This window comes from Nycticebus coucang, chromosome 5, assembly GCF_027406575.1.
Source record: "Nycticebus coucang isolate mNycCou1 chromosome 5, mNycCou1.pri, whole genome shotgun sequence".
NCBI classification, from domain to species: Eukaryota; Metazoa; Chordata; class Mammalia; order Primates; family Lorisidae; genus Nycticebus; species Nycticebus coucang.
The window spans coordinates 82,303,474-82,321,754 of record NC_069784.1 but is presented as its reverse complement, the minus strand read 5'-3'; the positions used below and the strand labels follow the sequence as shown (position 1 = coordinate 82,321,754).

The window sequence follows — 18,281 nt, the reverse complement described above, 5'->3', positions numbered from 1 at the left end:
ACTTCCAGAAAGAAGTTTTAAAAGCTAGTATGTATTTTGATACATTCTCTTCACTCTTAACATGGCGACCATGGAACATTAGGATGGAGCTCTGTTGATCTGGTCCCTGAGTGACTATGCAAGTACTGAGCCACACTGGACATATAGAATAAAGGAAAACACACATTTGTTGATTTCAGCCACTGAGATTTAGGAATTATACGTTACCTCAACATTCCCTGGTCTATCCTGACTGATTCAAGGGTCTAGCCACATCTTGGATACAAAAGTAAAATGTAAAGAAAACTATCTCAGTCAAATAGAGCTGAATGAAGGAGGGATTCTTGGAAAACGTGTTTTTGGTAAAGATATTTTTAAAAACTAAGACAAGAAAAGGTGGATTACTAATGAAACAACTACCCTGTTTCCCCAAAAATAAGACAGTGTCTTATTTTAAGGTGTGCTCCCAAAGATGCACTAGGTCTTATTATCAGGGGACATTTTATCTTTCCTGTAAGTAGGTCTTATTTTCAGAGGATGTCTTATTTTCGGGAAAACGGGTATTATATTCATATGGCTAGCTGAATTTGAAATATGGCTAAGAATCAAATGGTTAATAATAACTATGTAATGTTTTTAGACAATATCAAAATATTAACTTCTCACATATAATGCTTACAATGGCTTTAAGCATTCTGTACCTGGATTTCTATGAGGTTTGGATATTACCTAAAACTATAAATTAAAAAAGTCCTAACATTAAACTTCCTTTTTTTTCCCTTAACTTTCCTCCTTTTTCCTTTTCTTCTTATTTTGCTTATCATGCCAGGGAGGTTTCTGAGTCATGAGCACAGACATATGATTTTTTAGGTGTGTGAATCTGGACAAAAATGAGACAAACTCAAGGGATTTACACAAATAGAAACAAATTCTTCATCAACAAAGTCCCTGTCCCTCCTCACCTCGGCTGAATGTCAGTTTTAAACTTTTGATGAGAAGAGGAATGTTCAAATCTTGATTTTACCACTTTCACCCACACCTTAACAATGTTACGAAAGATGACCTAGAAGATGTTGCTGAGTGAAAGGATACATTAGCAGGGTGACACAAGTGAAGGAAATAGCAAATAATAAAGCCTTTGATGGGGAGCCCCGGATTTCCCAACAGCAAAGAAAAAAAGATCAGTGCTTATTTTAATAAAAGCAGCGTCCTCAACTCCCATTAAAAAAGAAAAGAGATGGCGGTACCTGTGGCTCAAAGGAGTAGGGCACCGGCCCCATATGCCAGAGGTGGTGGGTTCAAACCCAGCCCTGGCCAAAAAAAAAAAAGAAAAAAAGAAAGAGAGAGAGAGAGAGACAAAGAGAGAGAAACTCCCTGGAAGAAACCCTGAGCAGAGTGGTTCACAGTGCACTCCAATCCAGACATGTCGAACTTCTTTGCCCTTCCTGAGTGGAATATGAAGAAAGCATTTACACAAAGGAAATATTTTTGTTGGCAGTCACTTCAGAATATGCTGACATCCCTGTTTTTAACAATCAACTGGTCAGTTTGGGTGTGGTTCTCTTTTGAAGTTTGGTCTTGAGGAAGTAGGTCAAGTGAGCCAATACTATGTTCTCCTCTGCGTGCCTGAATCCTTGCATTCATTATGTGTGTGTTCCTTTGGAACTGTCATCTTGCTGACACAGAGTGCCTCCTACTGATTCACCAACCAGCATTTCTGGTTACCCCAACCAACCAGCAGGGTTGGCCTCTCTCCTTAGAGCAGGCTGAGTGGGGCAAGCAGAGCGTCACGCTAGAGTGCAAGGAGACTGATCAAAGCATGAATTAGTTGAGGAAAGACAGGCAGCTAGGGTTGAGATAAATAATCCAAGAGTTCCAACATACAATTGCATGAGGGAATTAGAAAATGAAAGAAGACCAAAACTATCCAAAAATCAGAGGCCACCCAACAAAGGGCTCTGAGGGAAAGGTGTGAGCAATGGTTCTGATTCGCAGCTCACCAGCTCTTCCCTCTATCAATGTGGCAGAGACTGCCAGCCATCCAGACTGCCAAAATCCATCTCCTCTTCTTCCTTGACATAAAACTGGGCTCCATTTTCCAGATTCCCTTGTAGTGTGGCCATGTGACTGGGTTCTGACCAGTGGAACGTGAAAGGAATCAATGTGTGCTACTTTCAGACATGACCCATGAAAGACACCTACTCACAATCCCCTTCTCCCCTCCTAGCTGTCCAGGCTATGGACATTGTGTTGAAGGTAGCACAGCTGCAGGCAGCTGGGGTCTCTGCAAGGAGCAGAGGCCACTTTCCCCCTTTGCTATTCTAGGCTGCTGACTTGGAACCACTTGGACCTGTAAGGTGACAAAGAAAGAAACTTTCTGTTCTCCAAGTTCTTGAATGTTTAGATCTTTGTTATAACAGCAAAGCCTGCCCTGACTCATAATTTTCATCACATCCATGAGATTATCTAACTCACACCCTCCATGAGCTATTTACCATAAAACCAGTGCACAACTCTATTTCCCATAGGAGACTTGCTTAATTCAACCAGTTTTCTTCTCCAGCTTCATCTCTCCTCACTCTCACATTGCTCTATAGATTCCAACCACACCAAACTCACATTTTCTCACCTGTCCGTCTTCGTCAGCTCCCAGCATTTCTATAGGATCCTCCCTTCAACATTCTGCACCTTCCCCCCTCCCACCTCCAGATCTTTAACTGGTAAATTCTTTTTTTATTATTATTATTAAATCATAGCTGTGTACATTAATGCAATCATGGGGTACAATGTGCTGGTTTTATATACAATTTGAAATATTTTCATCAAACTGGTTAACATAGCCTTCACGACATTTTCTTAGTTATTGTGTTAAGATATTTATATTCTACATTTAGTGAGTTTCACATGTAAATTCTTATTAATTTATAGAACTCAGCTTAGATATTACTATCTTGGGGAATACTTCTCTATTCCTCCAAGACTAAGTTAGGTGACCTCTGTGCTCCCACAGCACCCTGTCCTATGGGTCCTAACACATTAAATTATAGTTACCTCCTAAAATGGGCTCCATGAATCTCCAGTTCCTCTCATAGTGCCTATAAGGTGGTAGGTACTCAATAAATGTTTATTAAATGAAAGACTAGCTCCTAAAATGGCTGTCAAAATCCTAATACAATAATATGAGGCCTGGTGCAGTGGCTCACATCAGTAATTCTAGCAATCTGGGAGGCTGAGGTGGGTGGATGACTTGAGCTCAGGAATTTAAGACCAGTTTGAGCAAGAGCGAGACCTCATCTCTAAAAATAAATAATAATAAAAAACGAGATAATGTTTGAGATAAAGCCAACATATTTTGTATCTTGTAATTCCACTGTTTAATTTAGTGCCCTGTAATGTCACACGTACAGATCTGTTAAGTGACTATTTTTGAGGAAGAGTTATATTGTGTTATTAAAGAGAAAAATGGGTGAAATTTTGATGCATGACCCAATATTTGTGTTTTATCCTTCAAATGGATTTTAATCCTTTTTCCTGTATGTACAGAGTAATAGTAATATCAGGTCAGGTTTAGAAGTGAGGGGCTTTAGTAGGGTATCAAATCCTGTAGGCCAGCAAATACATATTTGATCAAGAATTCTTTTATTTTGAGACAGACTCTCACCATGTCACCCTCAGTAGAGTGTGGTGGTGTCACAGCTCACAGCAACCTCAAATTCTTAGACTTAAGCGATTCTCTTGCCTCAGCCTCCCAAGTAGTTGGGACTACAGGCACCCGCCACAATGCCCAGCTATTTTTTATTGCATTTGCCATTGTTGTTTTAGCTGGCCTGGGTCGGGTTCGAACCCGCCACCCTTGTTGTATGTGGCCAACACCATAACCACCACGCTATGGTGCTGAGCCTGATCAAGAATTCTTACTCTTGTAAAAGCCTGTTGGAGAAAAGCAGATGTGGACAACGGAAAGGTATGTATGTTATACAACCACACACACATAATCAAATGTTCTCAGGATGGATTCTGAAGAACTAAGTTTAGGAAGGCAAAGAAGGAACAGAGAGTAATGAAAACCCTATTCTTTCTAAGATTTTAAAATACTATGGCAAAGTTTGAGTTGCCAGGTAAATCTCAACTGCACACTTCATGTTTGTACTGTATTATGAGGAGAGATTGACTTATTAATAAATACTTTAAAAATATTTGTATGTTTTTTCTCAAGCACACCAGAGACAGTCCTGAGCTACATAGACAGGACAAGGGCTCTTGATAGTTGCAGGTGACATGCACGTGGGATTTCACAGGAATAGTCTTAATCAGAATAGACTGGCAGCAAGTGATATCACTACAACTTCTAGGGTACCTCAGGAAGCGCCTTCTAACTTCTTTTTAAGGATCCAGGTAACACATAGGTCAACATCATCAAAGGATCCATGCTTAGAAAATAGAATACCACAATCGCATTAATGTACACAGCTATGATTTAATAAAAAAGAAAAGAAAATAGAGTAAACCTCAGGTCAAGGCTGAGACCATGATATCCATGAGTGGATGTGCAACCTTAAGAAGGGAGGTTTCCAAAAGGATTATGTATTTAAAAAAAAAAAAAAAAGAAGGGAGGTTTCCCTTTCTGGGAGCCTCATAAAAATAAGCAGGGTATATGCTTGCTAAATTCTATATGAATTGGAAACTTTACCAGATAAGGAAAGGGAATCCAGGGTGACAGGAATTGATCAAGCAATTGATCTAGGGTGAACTCTCATCAAAATTCTAATACTTAACAACAGGAGCCATCTCAGCTCAGAGTAAGTCTGAGTCAGGCCAAAAGAGGACAGTGCAGAAAACTGAAAGACCAACTGGCTGTAGGGCATAAGACAGTGTGCATCAGGACTTATTAAACTGTTACTAACAGTTAGTGAGTAAGGGACAAGGGACTATCTGCGAGATCCTGGCTGCTTTGAGAAGTTATAGAAATGACCAGGAGTGAGCTCACACTTCTGATTAGTAGGTTTTAGAAACAGGACAATTAGGAATTAGACTCCACTTCACTTCAAAGAAGATGGCTTAGTAAGCAGCTAGCCCCTTTTTCTGACACAGGAAGAAAGGACCTCAAGAAATCACATCCCAGACACTCTCCCAGGAATCCACAATTAGCACCCCAGATTTTCAAAAGATCCTGACACTTGGCTATCTTTTCCACATTCCTTCTTGACAAAGGCTTGATGGGGAGCTGGCACAGTGGTGCTATGGAATGTGTGGGGTAAGAGGAGCCCTTACCCCACACTACTGCTAGCCACCTGAATGGGAGAATATCCTACCTGTCCCAAGGTGTAGAGAGCATAAAGACATTGCTTCCTTCTTTATCCACTGGACTCCAAATCTCTAGGCTTTGCCTTTAAAAGGGGATGGTATATTCTGAGTGATTTGTTTGGTCTGTCCCCATATGGGTACTAGAGAAGGAGATGAGTGAGTGAAAGTTTTTCTTTGAGTCCATTGCCCAGTCTAAGCTGTTAAAGAGGTCCTGGGAGCATCCAGGGTTGCTATCCCTTAATCTAGTGGACAGCAAGTATTGAAAGGGGAACACTTGAGCTCTAAGACACCAGGATAAAACTGGAAGCCTCACTGCATAGCAGAAATGTATGCAGAAAGAAATCCTGAGCATCTGGTTCAGTGAGAGTTCAAAGGAGCTTTCCTATTGGCAAGCTATGTGATCACTCTTTGTTGATAAAAATGGAAATGTCCCAACCTTACACTGTAGTCAGCATGCTTGCTAGTCTTTCTCCCTGAGCTTTTACTACTGTGGAACCACCTTTGCCCTGCTCTCTTGTTGGGCCTTAAATAAGGTACAGTAACAGCTGATTGTGAGCCGTAATCAATTACTAAGGACCTTCCCCTAGTCCCTCCTGCCTTTATCTGTATCTTTCTCTGGTTTACAGTTCACAACTTACATAGCTCTGATTTTCCTGGCCCCAAACTCTAAATCTCACACACTAACTTTGGTGTCTGTCTTTGGACCTTTCAGATTTTGCACACTTCAAACCCAAATCAGGGTCTTTGATCTCGGTCCCACAACATGGCTTTAATTTTTGCCTCCAACCTAAGGGATGACCATGGCTTCTGAGCAGGGCTCCACTGTGTTTGCACAAAGTCTGGCAATAATGTGAGTTCTTCCAGAACTAAAGATTCTCAGATTGCCCAAAGAGGGGATGTCCCGGGTCAGATGCAGAAAACGGTAACCACACATTCAACCACAAACAGAAACAGTGAACTAAGGGTGAGTTGGGATAACACTAAACAGAAGACACCCATTTCCAATAGTTACCTATCCACTTGGAAGCCAGGTTGTGAAGGTGTTTCTGGTCACATCCGTGCTCTCGCCCAGAACTTTTAAGAAGCCAGGGATACAAAACACACTGGGCACACCCTCCAGCCTTGATGACTGAGGCTATAATGCCTCTTCCGGGTGGTCCAGAAAGCAAGACCAGAGTAAGATCATCACTGAGGATGATGTGATGTAACCAGCAAATTTTCATAGGTTGGAGGGGAAGCATCTTGTCTAATATCTTTTTCCCCACAGGGACAACAGCAGGTGCTCAATAAACAAACACTTTAGCAGGAGGAGGAACAGAGGCACCGGCAGGATGAATAAAATACCCTTGACGGTCTGCAGGCCTCCCACCCTTGGTCCCCTCTCAATTAGTAAATTTCAAATACAGGCTCGTCTGTTGTCCCACAGACACCTCAAAGCCTCTCCATAATCCTGGTGTCGAACCACTCAGTGTCCACCAGGAGTCGTGGGAGGAAAGGAGATGAGACTCCTTTACGGTCATCCTGATCCATTTCTCCCCTTGCAAGTCCAGAGTCGCAGGCAGTGGCGATTAGGCCACTACAAGCCCTCTGCTTCCAAGGCTAGGTCGGCCTTCGCCGCCTCCACCCTGCCTGGAAACAGGAAGGCTGGAGAAGATGGGAGAAACCATCTGTAGATAAACCTTAAGTTCGTTCTCCGAAAGGGAGCCCAGTGAGCGCCAGCACTGCGCCGCGGTGCGCGAGGTACCTTGGGAACAGCGGACGGCGCTCCTGCAGAGGGAGCTGTGCGCCCGGCCTGGCCGCGATAGGCGCCGCCCGCTCCCTCTTACAGCCGCTGGGCCCGCCCGCCGGGGAGGAGCTCGTGGCCGCGTCGGAGCCGCCGCGCTATGCGCAGATTCTCGCGGGTGGCGCGTGGGATCTCGCGGGCGGCGCGTAACATTTCCGCCCCAGCGGTAGTTCCTGGGGTGCGCGTTAGCATTCGCGCTGGTCATCGTTCTGTGGTGCTAGCTCTGCCGGAGCGCCCCGCCGCCCGCGCCGCCTCTGTCTGCGCCCCCACCGTGCACTGTGGTCAGCCCGGCCAGCTCAGTCGCTCCCGGAGCCCGTGCCGCGCCGCCCTCTGCACGTCCCCGGCCATGCTGTCTCTCCAGTACCCCGACGTGTACCGCGACGAGACCGCGGTGAGTACCCCTGCCGCGCTCACCGGGCGCCTGAAGCTCCTGCCCCCTGCCTCCCTCCCCTCCCCCTCGGCCTTTGTCTGTGCGGAATGGGCCGGGGGCGCGGGGCTTCTCCCCAGCGCAGGGGTCCCCGCCGGAGGTCAGCAAGCACCTACTGGCGCCGGAGCCTACCGTCAGTACTGCTTGCAGCTTCCTAAGATCAATGGGGTCAAGGGCAGACGCGGGTTGGGAATGGGCGTCCTAAGGAAGTGGGAAGACATGAGATGTCAACTGCTTTTGACTGGCAAAGCCTCTTGTTTACACGTGGTGGTAGGAGAAAGTGTACAGATGGGCTGTGTGATGATGCAAAATTTAAAAACAAAAACAAACTTTTAAAACTTAACAGTTTTAAAGTCTTTGGAGTTGAAGTTTATCTACTCTGTGTTAAAACGTGTATTTGAGCGCCTGCTTTGCCCTAGGCCACGTGCTGAGCAGGTTTTGGGCACTAGGGGTGCAGGACACCAAGACAGAGCAATGGGGAAGGGGGAGACAGTGAGCCCATAGTTTGGCCCTGCCGATTCAGGTTTTCTTAAATCAGAACAGGAATTAAGAGAGGAGGAGGAGGAGGCCTTAGAAGGAGAAGGGGAATGAGTGAGTTCCCTAAGCTATAGGTGAACTAACTCATGGTAACTGTTGAGATCCAATAAGTGGAATTCTGGGCAAACACCTCTTTTGTGTCTAATTTAATTTGGCATCTTAAGAAGTGGATTAAATCCAAATGTTAATAGCCAGATCTTTCAGATTATGTAAAATAGAATCAGAATGAACATATTTTTGTGTAATACAGTTTTGATTTCTTTATTTTCCCAATTTATGCCAAAAAGTCTGTACTTTATATCTTTTCCATACTTTTTGAAAATTTCAAATGTTAAGGGGGTACAAATGTTTTTGTTACATGGACAGCTTTTGTAATGCTTGAGTCAGGGCTATAATTGTGCCCATAACCCAAATGATGTTTATTATACATATTGGGTAGATTTTTGGCTCTCTCCTCCTCCCTGCCCTCTGCTTGATTACCTTCTTTATTATTATTATTATTATTAAATCATAGCTGTGTACATTAATGCAATCATGGGGCACCATCCACTGGTTTTATATACCATTTGACATATTTTCATCACACTGGTTAACATAGCCTTCCTGGCATTTTCTTAGTTATTGTATTGAGACATTTATATTCTACACTTAGTAAGTTTCACATGAACCCTTCTAAGATGCACTGTAGGTGTGATCCCACCAATCACCCTTCTTTCACCCATCCTCCCCCCTCCCTTCCCCTCCTCTCCCCTTCCCCATATTCTTAGGTTATAACTAGGTTATAGCTTTCATATGAAAGCCATAAATTAGTTTCATAGTAGGACTGAGTACATTGGATACTTTTTCTTCCATTCGTGAGATACTTTACTAAGAAGAATATGTTCCAGCTCCATCCATGTAAACATGAAAGAGGTAAAGTCTCCATCTTTCTTTACGGCTGCATAATATTCCATGGTGTACATATACCACACTTTATTAATCCATTCGTGGATCGATGGGCACTTGGTCTTTTTCCATGACTTAGCAATTATGAATTGGTCTGCAATAAACATTCTGGTACAAATATCTTTGTTATAATGTGATTTTTGGTCTTCTGGGTATATATCTAATAGAAGAATTATAGGATTGAACAGCAGGTCTATTCCTCTGCTTAATTACCAATGACTTTTACTTCCATCTGTGGACATGGGCACCTTTCCATTAGTTCCAGTTTATTAGATAGTACATGTGACATTTGTTTTTCCATTGTTGAGATACTTTACTTAGCCATCCAAATGGCTGCAAAATGCATTAATTCATCCTTGTTAATGCCTGATTAGTACTCCATGGCATACATATGCTGCATTTTATTAAGATGTTAGAGATGCTAAGTGATTCTGTATTATAAGCAGCTGAGAGACGAGCAGGGGAGAAAGAATAAAATAGTCTGAATTTGGGACAGCCGGGAATTAAGACTGGGAGAAATGAATTAGGGAACAGCTGCTGTGTTAACACACTGTTGACTGGCAATTTCACACAGAAACTATCCATCTACGTTACTGGGTAACTTGTGATTCATCTTCAGTTGACTGTAGATCTTTGCAGTTGTGAATTGTGCTACGGTAAACATTTGAGTGCAGGAATTTTTTTTTTTTTTTTTTGTAGAGACAGAGTTTCACTTTATTGCCCTCGGTAGAGTGCCATGGCCTCACACAGCTCACAGCAACCTCCAACTCCTGGGCTTAAGTGATTCTCTTGCCTCAGCGTCCCAAGTAGCTGGGACTACAGGCGCCCGCCACAACACCCTGCGATTTTTTGGTTGCAGTTTGGCCAGGGCCTGGTTTGAACCTGCCACCCTCAGTATATGGGGCCGGAGCCTTACTGACTGAGCCATAGGCGCCGCCCAAATTGTTTTTTTTTTTTAATAAAATGACTTCTTTTCCTTTGGGTAAATACCCAGTAGCAGGACAGTTGGATGGAATGGTAGGTCTGTTTTTAGACCTTTGAGAAATCTCATACTATTTTCCATAGAGGTTGTACTGATTTGTAGTTCCACCAAGACAGTGAACAAGGGTCCTCAAACTACGGCCCACAGGCCACATGAGGTGGTGTGATTGTATTTGTTCCTGTTTTGTTTTTTAACTTCAAAATAAGATATGTGCAGTGTGCATAGGAATATGTTCATAGTTTTTTTTTGTTGTTGTTGTTTTTTTAAACTATAGTCCGGCCCTCCAAGGATCTGAGCGACAGTGAACTGGCCCCCTATTTAAAAAGTTTGAGGACCTCTGGAGTATTCTTTTCTCTCTGCACCCATGCAGGCATCTATTGTTTGTGGACTTTTTAGTACAAGCCTTTCTAACAGGGTGAGGTGATATCTTGTTGTGCTTTTAAGTTGCATTTTCCGGACAATTTGTGGTAGTGAGCATTTTTTCATGTTTTTGGGCCATTTCTCTATTCATTTTGAAAAATTTCTGTTCACGTCTTTTCCTCACTTTTTAATGGCATTGTTTTCTTCCTAGTGATTTGAGTTCTTTGTTGAGTCTGGATATTAGCCCTTTATCAGATGTATAGTTTGCAACTATTTTATTCCATTCTGTAGGTTGTCTGATTATTTTCCTATTTGTGCAGGAGCTTTTTAATTTAATCAAGTCCCCTTTATTTATTTTTCTTGTTGCTATAATTCTTTACCTGGGCCACTCTCTAGAAGAATTTTTACTACATTTTCTTTTGGCATTCTTAATGGTGTCTTGCCTTACAGTTAAGTCTTTTTTCCATCTTGAGTTGATTTTTGTGAGTGATAGATATCCAGTTTTCCCAGCACCATTTATTGAATAGGGCTGCTTTTCCCAGTATATGTTGTTGTCTGCTTTGTAAAAAATCAGTTGGCTGAATAGTTGAATTTATATCTGGGTTCTCTGTTCTGTTCCATCAATCAATGTGTCTATTTTTGTGCCCAAGCATGTTGTTTTAGTGGTTACAGCCCTGTAGTATAGTTTGAAATCTTATTATTTGATGCCTCCTGAGTTTTTCTTTTTGCATAAGAATGCTTTGGCTTTTCAGGCTTTTTTTCTGGTTCCAAACAAAGCATAGAATTATATTTTCTAGATCTGTGAAATAAATCGTTGATACTTTGATGGGGATTGCATTGAATCTGTAGATCACTTTAAGGTGGACATTGTAACCATGTTGGGTCTACTAATCCGTAAACATGATATATGAGTATTTGCCTATTATTTGTGTCATCTGCAGTTTCTTTCCTCAGTGTTTTGTAGTTCTCCTTGTAGAGATCTTTCATCTCCTTCTTTAATATATTCCTAGGTATTTTATTTTCAATGTAGCTATTGTGAATGGTACTGAGTCTGATTCCCAGGTTGACTGTCATTGGTGTATAGAAATTCTACTGATTTGTGTACATTGATTTTGTAACCTGAGACTTTGCTGAATTTTTTATCAGTTCCAAAACTTTCTTGGTGGAGGCTTTGGGGTTGTCTGTATATAAGATCTAGATTTTTAAAAATATATTTAGGATATCCTAGATCACTGGTTCTCAACCTTCCTAATGCCATGGCCCTTTAATACAGTTCCTGTGGGTCATGACCTACAGGTTGAGAACTGCTGTCCTAGATATTTAGGATAGTTATGCCTTTTTGCTTTTGGCTCTTTTTACCATTATATAATGGCCATCTTTGTCTTTCTTTACCATTGTTGGTTGAAAGTCAATGTTATCTGATATGAGAGTGGCAACACTTCCTCTCTTTTGGTTTTTGTTTGCATGCAATATTTTTTTGTATCCCTTCACCTTTGGCCTGTAGGAGTCCTTTAGATGTGTTTCCTGGACACAGTGTATAGTTGGGTTGTATTCTTTTATCCATTCAGCTGGCTTATGTCTCTTCAGTGGGGCATTAAGATTGCTCACTTGTTGCTATAGACTGCAGTCGAATTGATATGTAGGATGCTGTTTTATTCATCATGTCAGCTATTGCCTTATTACTTTGTTTTCCCTCTTGTGCTGTAGTGTATATGAAATGACAGTTTTAGCTTTGGGTGATTTTACACTAGTGGGTGTCTATTATGTGGGTCATGAATAAGGCAGTTGGGAAGATTTCCTGCAGGGCATGTCTATCATGCTAAATTTCCTCAGTGTTTGCTTGTCTGAAAAAGTCTTTATTTCTTGTTTGTAGAAGAAACTTAGTTTTGCAGGATACAAAACTCTAGGTTGGCAGTTGTTCTATTTAAGAACACTGAAGATAGGACCCAAATCCCTTCTGGCTTGGATGGTCTCTGCTGAGAAGACTGTGTTTAACCTGATGGGTATGCATTTGTAAGTTCTAAGTTATTTGATGTTTTTGCCTCTTGACTCGGAGGAATTCCTCTTTCTTTTTTTGTCTTTGGCCCGTAGGATGACTGTTGTCTAGGTGATTGCTTCTTTGCAGTGAGTCTCCCATGTATTTGTTGAGCTTCTTGTATCTAGAGGTCTACATCTCTCGCAAAGCTAGGTAAGTTTCCCTCAATGTAGGTTTCCTAGCCCCTTGTGATTTTTCTTCTTCACCCTTAAGGAGACCTATGATTTTTAAATTTGACTGTTTTATATAATCCCACATTTCTTGTAGGCTATGTTTTTCTTGACTTTTGTTCTTTATTTTTGACTGGGTTAATTTGAAAGAGTTGTCTTTAAGGTCTGAAATTATTTCTTCTTCCTGGTCTAATATGTTTCTAAAGTTTTCATCTCTGTTTTGTATTTCCCTAAATGAATTTTGTATTTCCAGAAGTTCTGTTTATTTTTAATATACGTGTCTCTTTAGTGAATTTCTTATTTACTTTCAGATTTTTTTCTGGGTTCTATGCTTTTTTTTGTTGTTGTTGTTAAATCATAGCTGTGTACATTAGTGCAATCAAGGGATACAATGTGCTGGTTTCATATACAATCTGAAATATTCTCATCAAACTGTTCAACGTACCCTTCATGGCATTTTCTTACTTATTGTATGTAGACATTTGTATTCTGCATTTAGTAAGTTTCGCCTGTACCCATTCTAAGATGCACTGTAGGTGTGGCCCCACTCATTACCCTCCCTGCACCCTAACCTCCCCCCTCCCTTCCCCTTCCTTAGCCCTTTTGCCATAGTCTTGTGCTATAGTTGGGTTATAGCCTTCATATGAAAGCTATAAATTACCTTCATAGTAGGGCTGAGTACATTGGATACATTTTCTTCCATTCCTGAGATACTTTGCTAAGAAGAATATGTTCCAGCTCCATCCAAGTAAACATGAAAGAGGTAAAGTCTCCATCTTTCTTTAAGGCTGCATAATATTCCATGGTATACATGTACCAGAATTTGCTAGTCCATTCGTGCCTTAATTGTTGTTTTGTTCCAAAAATTTGGTGATTGCCTTCTTAATCTCATCTATAACCCATCTATCCTTCAGCATAAGGTTGTTTAGCTTCCATGTTTTTGTGTGGGTATGCAGGTTCCTGTTGTTATTGAGTTCAACTTTTATTCCATGATGGTCTGAGAAGATGCAAGGAATAATTTCTATTTTTTAAAATTTTGCTGAGGTTAGATTTGTGGCCTAGGGTGTGGTCGATTTTGGAGTATGTTCCGTGGGCTGATGAGAAGAATGTATATTCAGTTTTGTTGGGATGAAATGTTCTGTAGATGTCTGTTAAGTCCAGATGTTGAATGGTTAAGTTTAAATCTAAAATTTCTTTGCTTACCTTCTTTTGGAGGATCTATTCAACACTGCTAAAGGGGTGTTAAAATCTCCAACTACTATGGAACTGGAGGAAATCGAGTTGCTCATGTCTGTTAGAGTTTCTCTTATAAATTGAGGTGCGTTCTGGTTGGATGCATAAATATTAATAATTGAGATCTCATCATATTGAGTATTAACTTTAACAAATAAGAAGTATCCATCCTTATCCTTCCTTATTTTGGTTGGTTTAAAGCCTATTGCGTCTGCAAATAGGATAGCAACGCCTGCTTTTTTCTGGTTTCCATTTGCCTGGAGTATACATGACCATCCCTTCAGTCTATATTTGTCTTTTATTTGTAAGATGCAATTGTTATATGCAGCAGATATCTGGCTTAAGTTTTTGTATCCAGTCAGCCAACCTGTGTCTCTTTAGAGGACAATTTAAACCATTCACATTAATTGAGAATATTGATAAGCTTTTTGAGAGTCTGGTGGACATTTTTAATCTTTTTGTGACTATGGAAGTTGGAATTTGATCAGAATTTTCTGGGTGGGTTTACTTTTGTGGTGGAGGATTACGCTGGTCTTTATGGAGGATAGGTCTGAGAATGTCCTGGAGAACTGGTTTAGTTATGGCAAATTTCTTCAACATGTGACTGTCGTTGAAGTATTTAATTTCTCCGTCATAAATGAAACTCAGTTTAGCTGGGTACAGGATGCTGGCTTGAAAGTTATTTTGCTTTAGGAGATTAAAAGTCGATGACCATCCTCTTCTAGCTTGAAAGTTTTCAGCAGAGAGATCTGCAGTTATTCTAATATTCTTGCCCTTGTAGGTGATGGTTTTCTTTCGTCTGGCTGCTTTCAGAATTTTCTCCTTCATATTAACTTTAGTGAAAGTGATTATGATGTGTCTGGGGGATGTCTTATTTGGGTTGAGTCATGCTGGAGTTCTGAATTTCAGGATCTGTCTGCTATCTGAATTTCAGGATCTCTTGGCATGTCTGGAAAGTTCTTCTTCATAATCTCATGGAGAATAGACTCTGTGCCTTGTGAATCCACTTCGTCACTTTTGGGGATCCTTATAAGACGAATATTGGTTTTCTTCGAATTATCCCAGAGCTCTCTGAAGGAGTGAACTGTTTTTACCCTTCATTTCTCTTCCTCTTTGAGAGTTTGGGAGCATTCGAAGCTTTGTCTTCTATGTCAGAAATCCTTTCTTCTGCTTGTTCCATTCTGTTACTGAGGGATTCTACTGTGTTTCTCAGATCTTTGAGGGCTGCAACTTCTTGTCTCAATGTGTCGAAATCTTTGGTCATTTGGTCTTTGAATTCGTTGAATTCTTGAGATATCTTTTGGTTACTGCTTGGAATTCTAATTCGATCTTATTTGCTATCCAGATTCTGAATTCAATTTCTGACATCTCAGCTATTTGTTTGTGCATGGGATCTTGTGCTGTGTCTGCCTCATTGATCCTTGGGGGAGTTGATCTACTCTGATTATTCATATTGCTGGAGTTTTTCTGTTGATTTTGCCTCATGATTGTTTTTCACTGTTGCCTGTGGCTGTCCTCAGAGTTGGGGAGGTGTCTCTCCAAGATTAGACCCCAGCAGGATCACTCTATTGTTGCTGGATTTTTGTAGGGAGTGACCCCGTGTAGTTCCTCTGCGGCTGCCCCAGCTAGGGAGTTCTGGTTGTGGAAGCAGCTCCAGAGTGTGACACACCGGATCCAGCAACAAGGTGGGAGGTGGTGCGCATTGTTCTGGGAGTGCCTGGCGCCCAGTGAGTTTGGCACATAGAGCCCAAGGCTCCAGCAGTCTCTGGGCAGGAGAAGGGCTCTGCACAGAGGCAGGGAGGGTACAGGAGGGAGGATGTGGGGTTGTGCAGTTACCGCAGTTCCTGGTCAGGGCATGCAGAGGCCCGGCTGGCGCAGCTCTTATGGAGGTCTGGGCGGTGCCAAACCCAGGTGTTTGAGGTGGCTATGAGCTGTGACACCACGGCACTCCACCCAGGGCAACAGCCCAAGGCTCCAGTGTGCCAAAACGGGTCTCACTCTGCCCCTGTGAGTTTAGGCTGTAAGACAGTCAGTCCCCGCCTTTAGGCTGCTCAGTCACTAGGTTACTAGCTCCTGCTGGATCCTTGCTCTGTGACCCTGAGAGTGGAGCTTGCCAGGGCAGTTCTCTCACAATGGCTCCCTGAGGCCTACAGCCAAATACTATTAGGTCTGTCTAGCTCAGTGGCTCAGTCTGGGGCCGTAGACAATGCCCAAAGTTCTCCGCATTCCTGCTCAAGCTCTCCCCAGGGCAGTTCAACTGAGTACCAAGTCCAAAAACACCAAAACAGTTCACAGGTAAGGCCTTTCCGGTTTGCAGTCCCACTGCTGCTTGTACTTATGGTTGCCGGCGGGATTAGGTTGATCAAACTCACGCAACCACTTGCCAGTTTTCCACTGTTTTTGTCCTCCTCTTGGGTCCAGAAATCTCTTGCTGACTCCCTGTATCCTCAAAGGGATGATTATAGGCAAATCCCACCAGCCAGAGATGCCTGGAGTCTTATCTCCCCAGACTCTTATCTCCCCAGACTCAGCATGCCCAGTTGCAGGGAAGCTGTTACTCGGCCGCCATCTTGCTGCACCCCTCTTTCTGGGTTCTTTGAATTGATTTTCTCCTTACTGTTAGATCTCATTGAGCTTTCTTACAATCCATATTTGGAATTCTTTATGTCATGTTAGTATTTTCATCTTGGTTGGGATCCATTTCTACATAGTTGGTGTGCCCCATGGGATTGTTCTTTTGCTATAATTTTTCATGTCTCTGGAGTTCTTGTGCTGATTACTTCTTATCTGGAGCAGATGCTGGTTCTTGTTTTTCTATTTTCTTTTGTTTAGATGGGACTTCCCCCCCACCATCACTCTGAAGGGCATGTCTGTAGCACACCTTGGATAAAAGCCTTTGGCTTTGCTTGTAGGTGCTTTGATGGAGTCCAGGTTCTGGGCCCTTTGTTATAGAGATCCTTAGTGTGGTAGTGTTGTCAGTTGTTAGTTAATTGTAGGCTGGGGTGGTGATGAGCTATGTGTGGTGTGGGCTGATTTCCTATCTTGTTGAGGGAAAAAAGAGATCTTTGAAATCCTTTCTATGTCCCCTGCCCTGTGGTCTTCTAAACAGTGTGATTATATTTGGATGTCCAGGTTAATTTCTGAGGTAGTCAGAGGTGCTGTGGATTAAGAATCAGCCACACCCTGTATGATTGAGTTACTAAATGTTGTAAAGGGCTGTATAAGTTGTATTCCTCACTGATAGGTGGTACTTGTCAGAAAAAAAAACAAGCTGCATTGTTGCTTTTTTTGGAACCTGTGACTAGCTCTAGCCCTTCAGGAGACCCACAAAAATGCCTCAGATAGTGGTAAGCACCCTGGAGCTTTCAGGGGCCTCCTTATTCTTAACTATCTGCAGGGAGAGGTGGAGAAGTGAGACTGTGTGGGAATGGGTCAGGTGACCCTGACTTTGGGCTCCACCAAGACCAAGTAAGGGAATTTACTTGGCAGGGGTTAAGGGTTTGCTCACAGGCTGGTGGGAAAAACCATCAGGGAGGGGCTGAAGCAGCTCCATTCAGCCATAAAGTCTGCTTTGGGGGGTGGGGCCTTCTGAGATTCAAAGTCTGGCTGTCAGGAGTGCGTTTCACTCTTTGGCCCCCTCCTCCACACTATGGTCTTACTCTGGCATCTGACCATAGGCAGGAACTCCAACGAGCTGAGCTGACCAGCAGTGGTGCTGTGGACTTCACAGCGCAGGATCTTGCCCTGGGCAGACAGCATGGCTTTCCCATGGGCAAAGGGATCTTCTAAGAGTGTGCTGGATCTGGGACCCACTGCACTGGGTCCCACAGCTGCTCACACAGGCTCCCTTACCTCCCAAGATTAGTTCACACATTTTTCATCCTCCATCCCACTGAGCAACACAATCTAATCCTGGAGCTATGGGATCCAGCCTTCCCAGGTACCCCACACTCAATCTCCAACTGTGCCAGGGAGAAGCGGGCTGGTCCCATGTTGCCTGTGGAATGCTCCAGCAAGTTTTGATGTCCCTGCACTTTGGAATGTGCCCTGCTCTGCAGAAGCAGCCAGGCAAGCAGTACCTGGGAAAGCCAGCTGACAGAGAGCTCACAAACTGAACACCCTTTGAGCTACTGCAGGTCTTGAAAGGAAGGATACGAGCCCCACTTGCTGTGGAAATCACAATGTGGTAAGTGCACCAGCAGAGGAGAAATAGCTGTTTCTGACAGCCCTGGCTCAGTTGTACTTCTCAGTAGCAGGGGGTGGGGGAGAAAGTGGAGGGAGTCTGAATGGAAGGACAGCTAACAATCTGGTCATCTCTGTCCCTGTTTCTGGACAGCAACCTGCCTTATACAAGAATCCTTAACCAGGGGCTGCAGCTATGGCTCATAGGAGTAGGGCACTGGCCCCATATGCCAGAGGTGGGGGGTTCAGGCCCAGCCCTGGCCAAAAAGTGCAAAAAAAAAAAAAGGAATCCTTAACCAGAATATTAGAGTTCAGAGACTCTATTGGGACGATATTGTCCATGC

General features: G+C 42.8%; 1 protein-coding gene across 1 annotated transcript in view; it reads left to right on the top strand.

The window, feature by feature from the left end:
• Positions 1 to 7,160: 7,160 nt before the first annotated feature.
• PREP (prolyl endopeptidase) overlaps positions 7,161 to 18,281 on the top strand; it is a 137,267-nt gene continuing 126,146 nt past the window's right edge. The window contains exon 1 of the mRNA XM_053591970.1: positions 7,161 to 7,457. Coding sequence (XP_053447945.1) covers positions 7,167 to 7,457 — 291 coding nt within the window. The 5' untranslated portion in view covers positions 7,161 to 7,166. The remainder of the gene's footprint in view (positions 7,458 to 18,281) is intronic.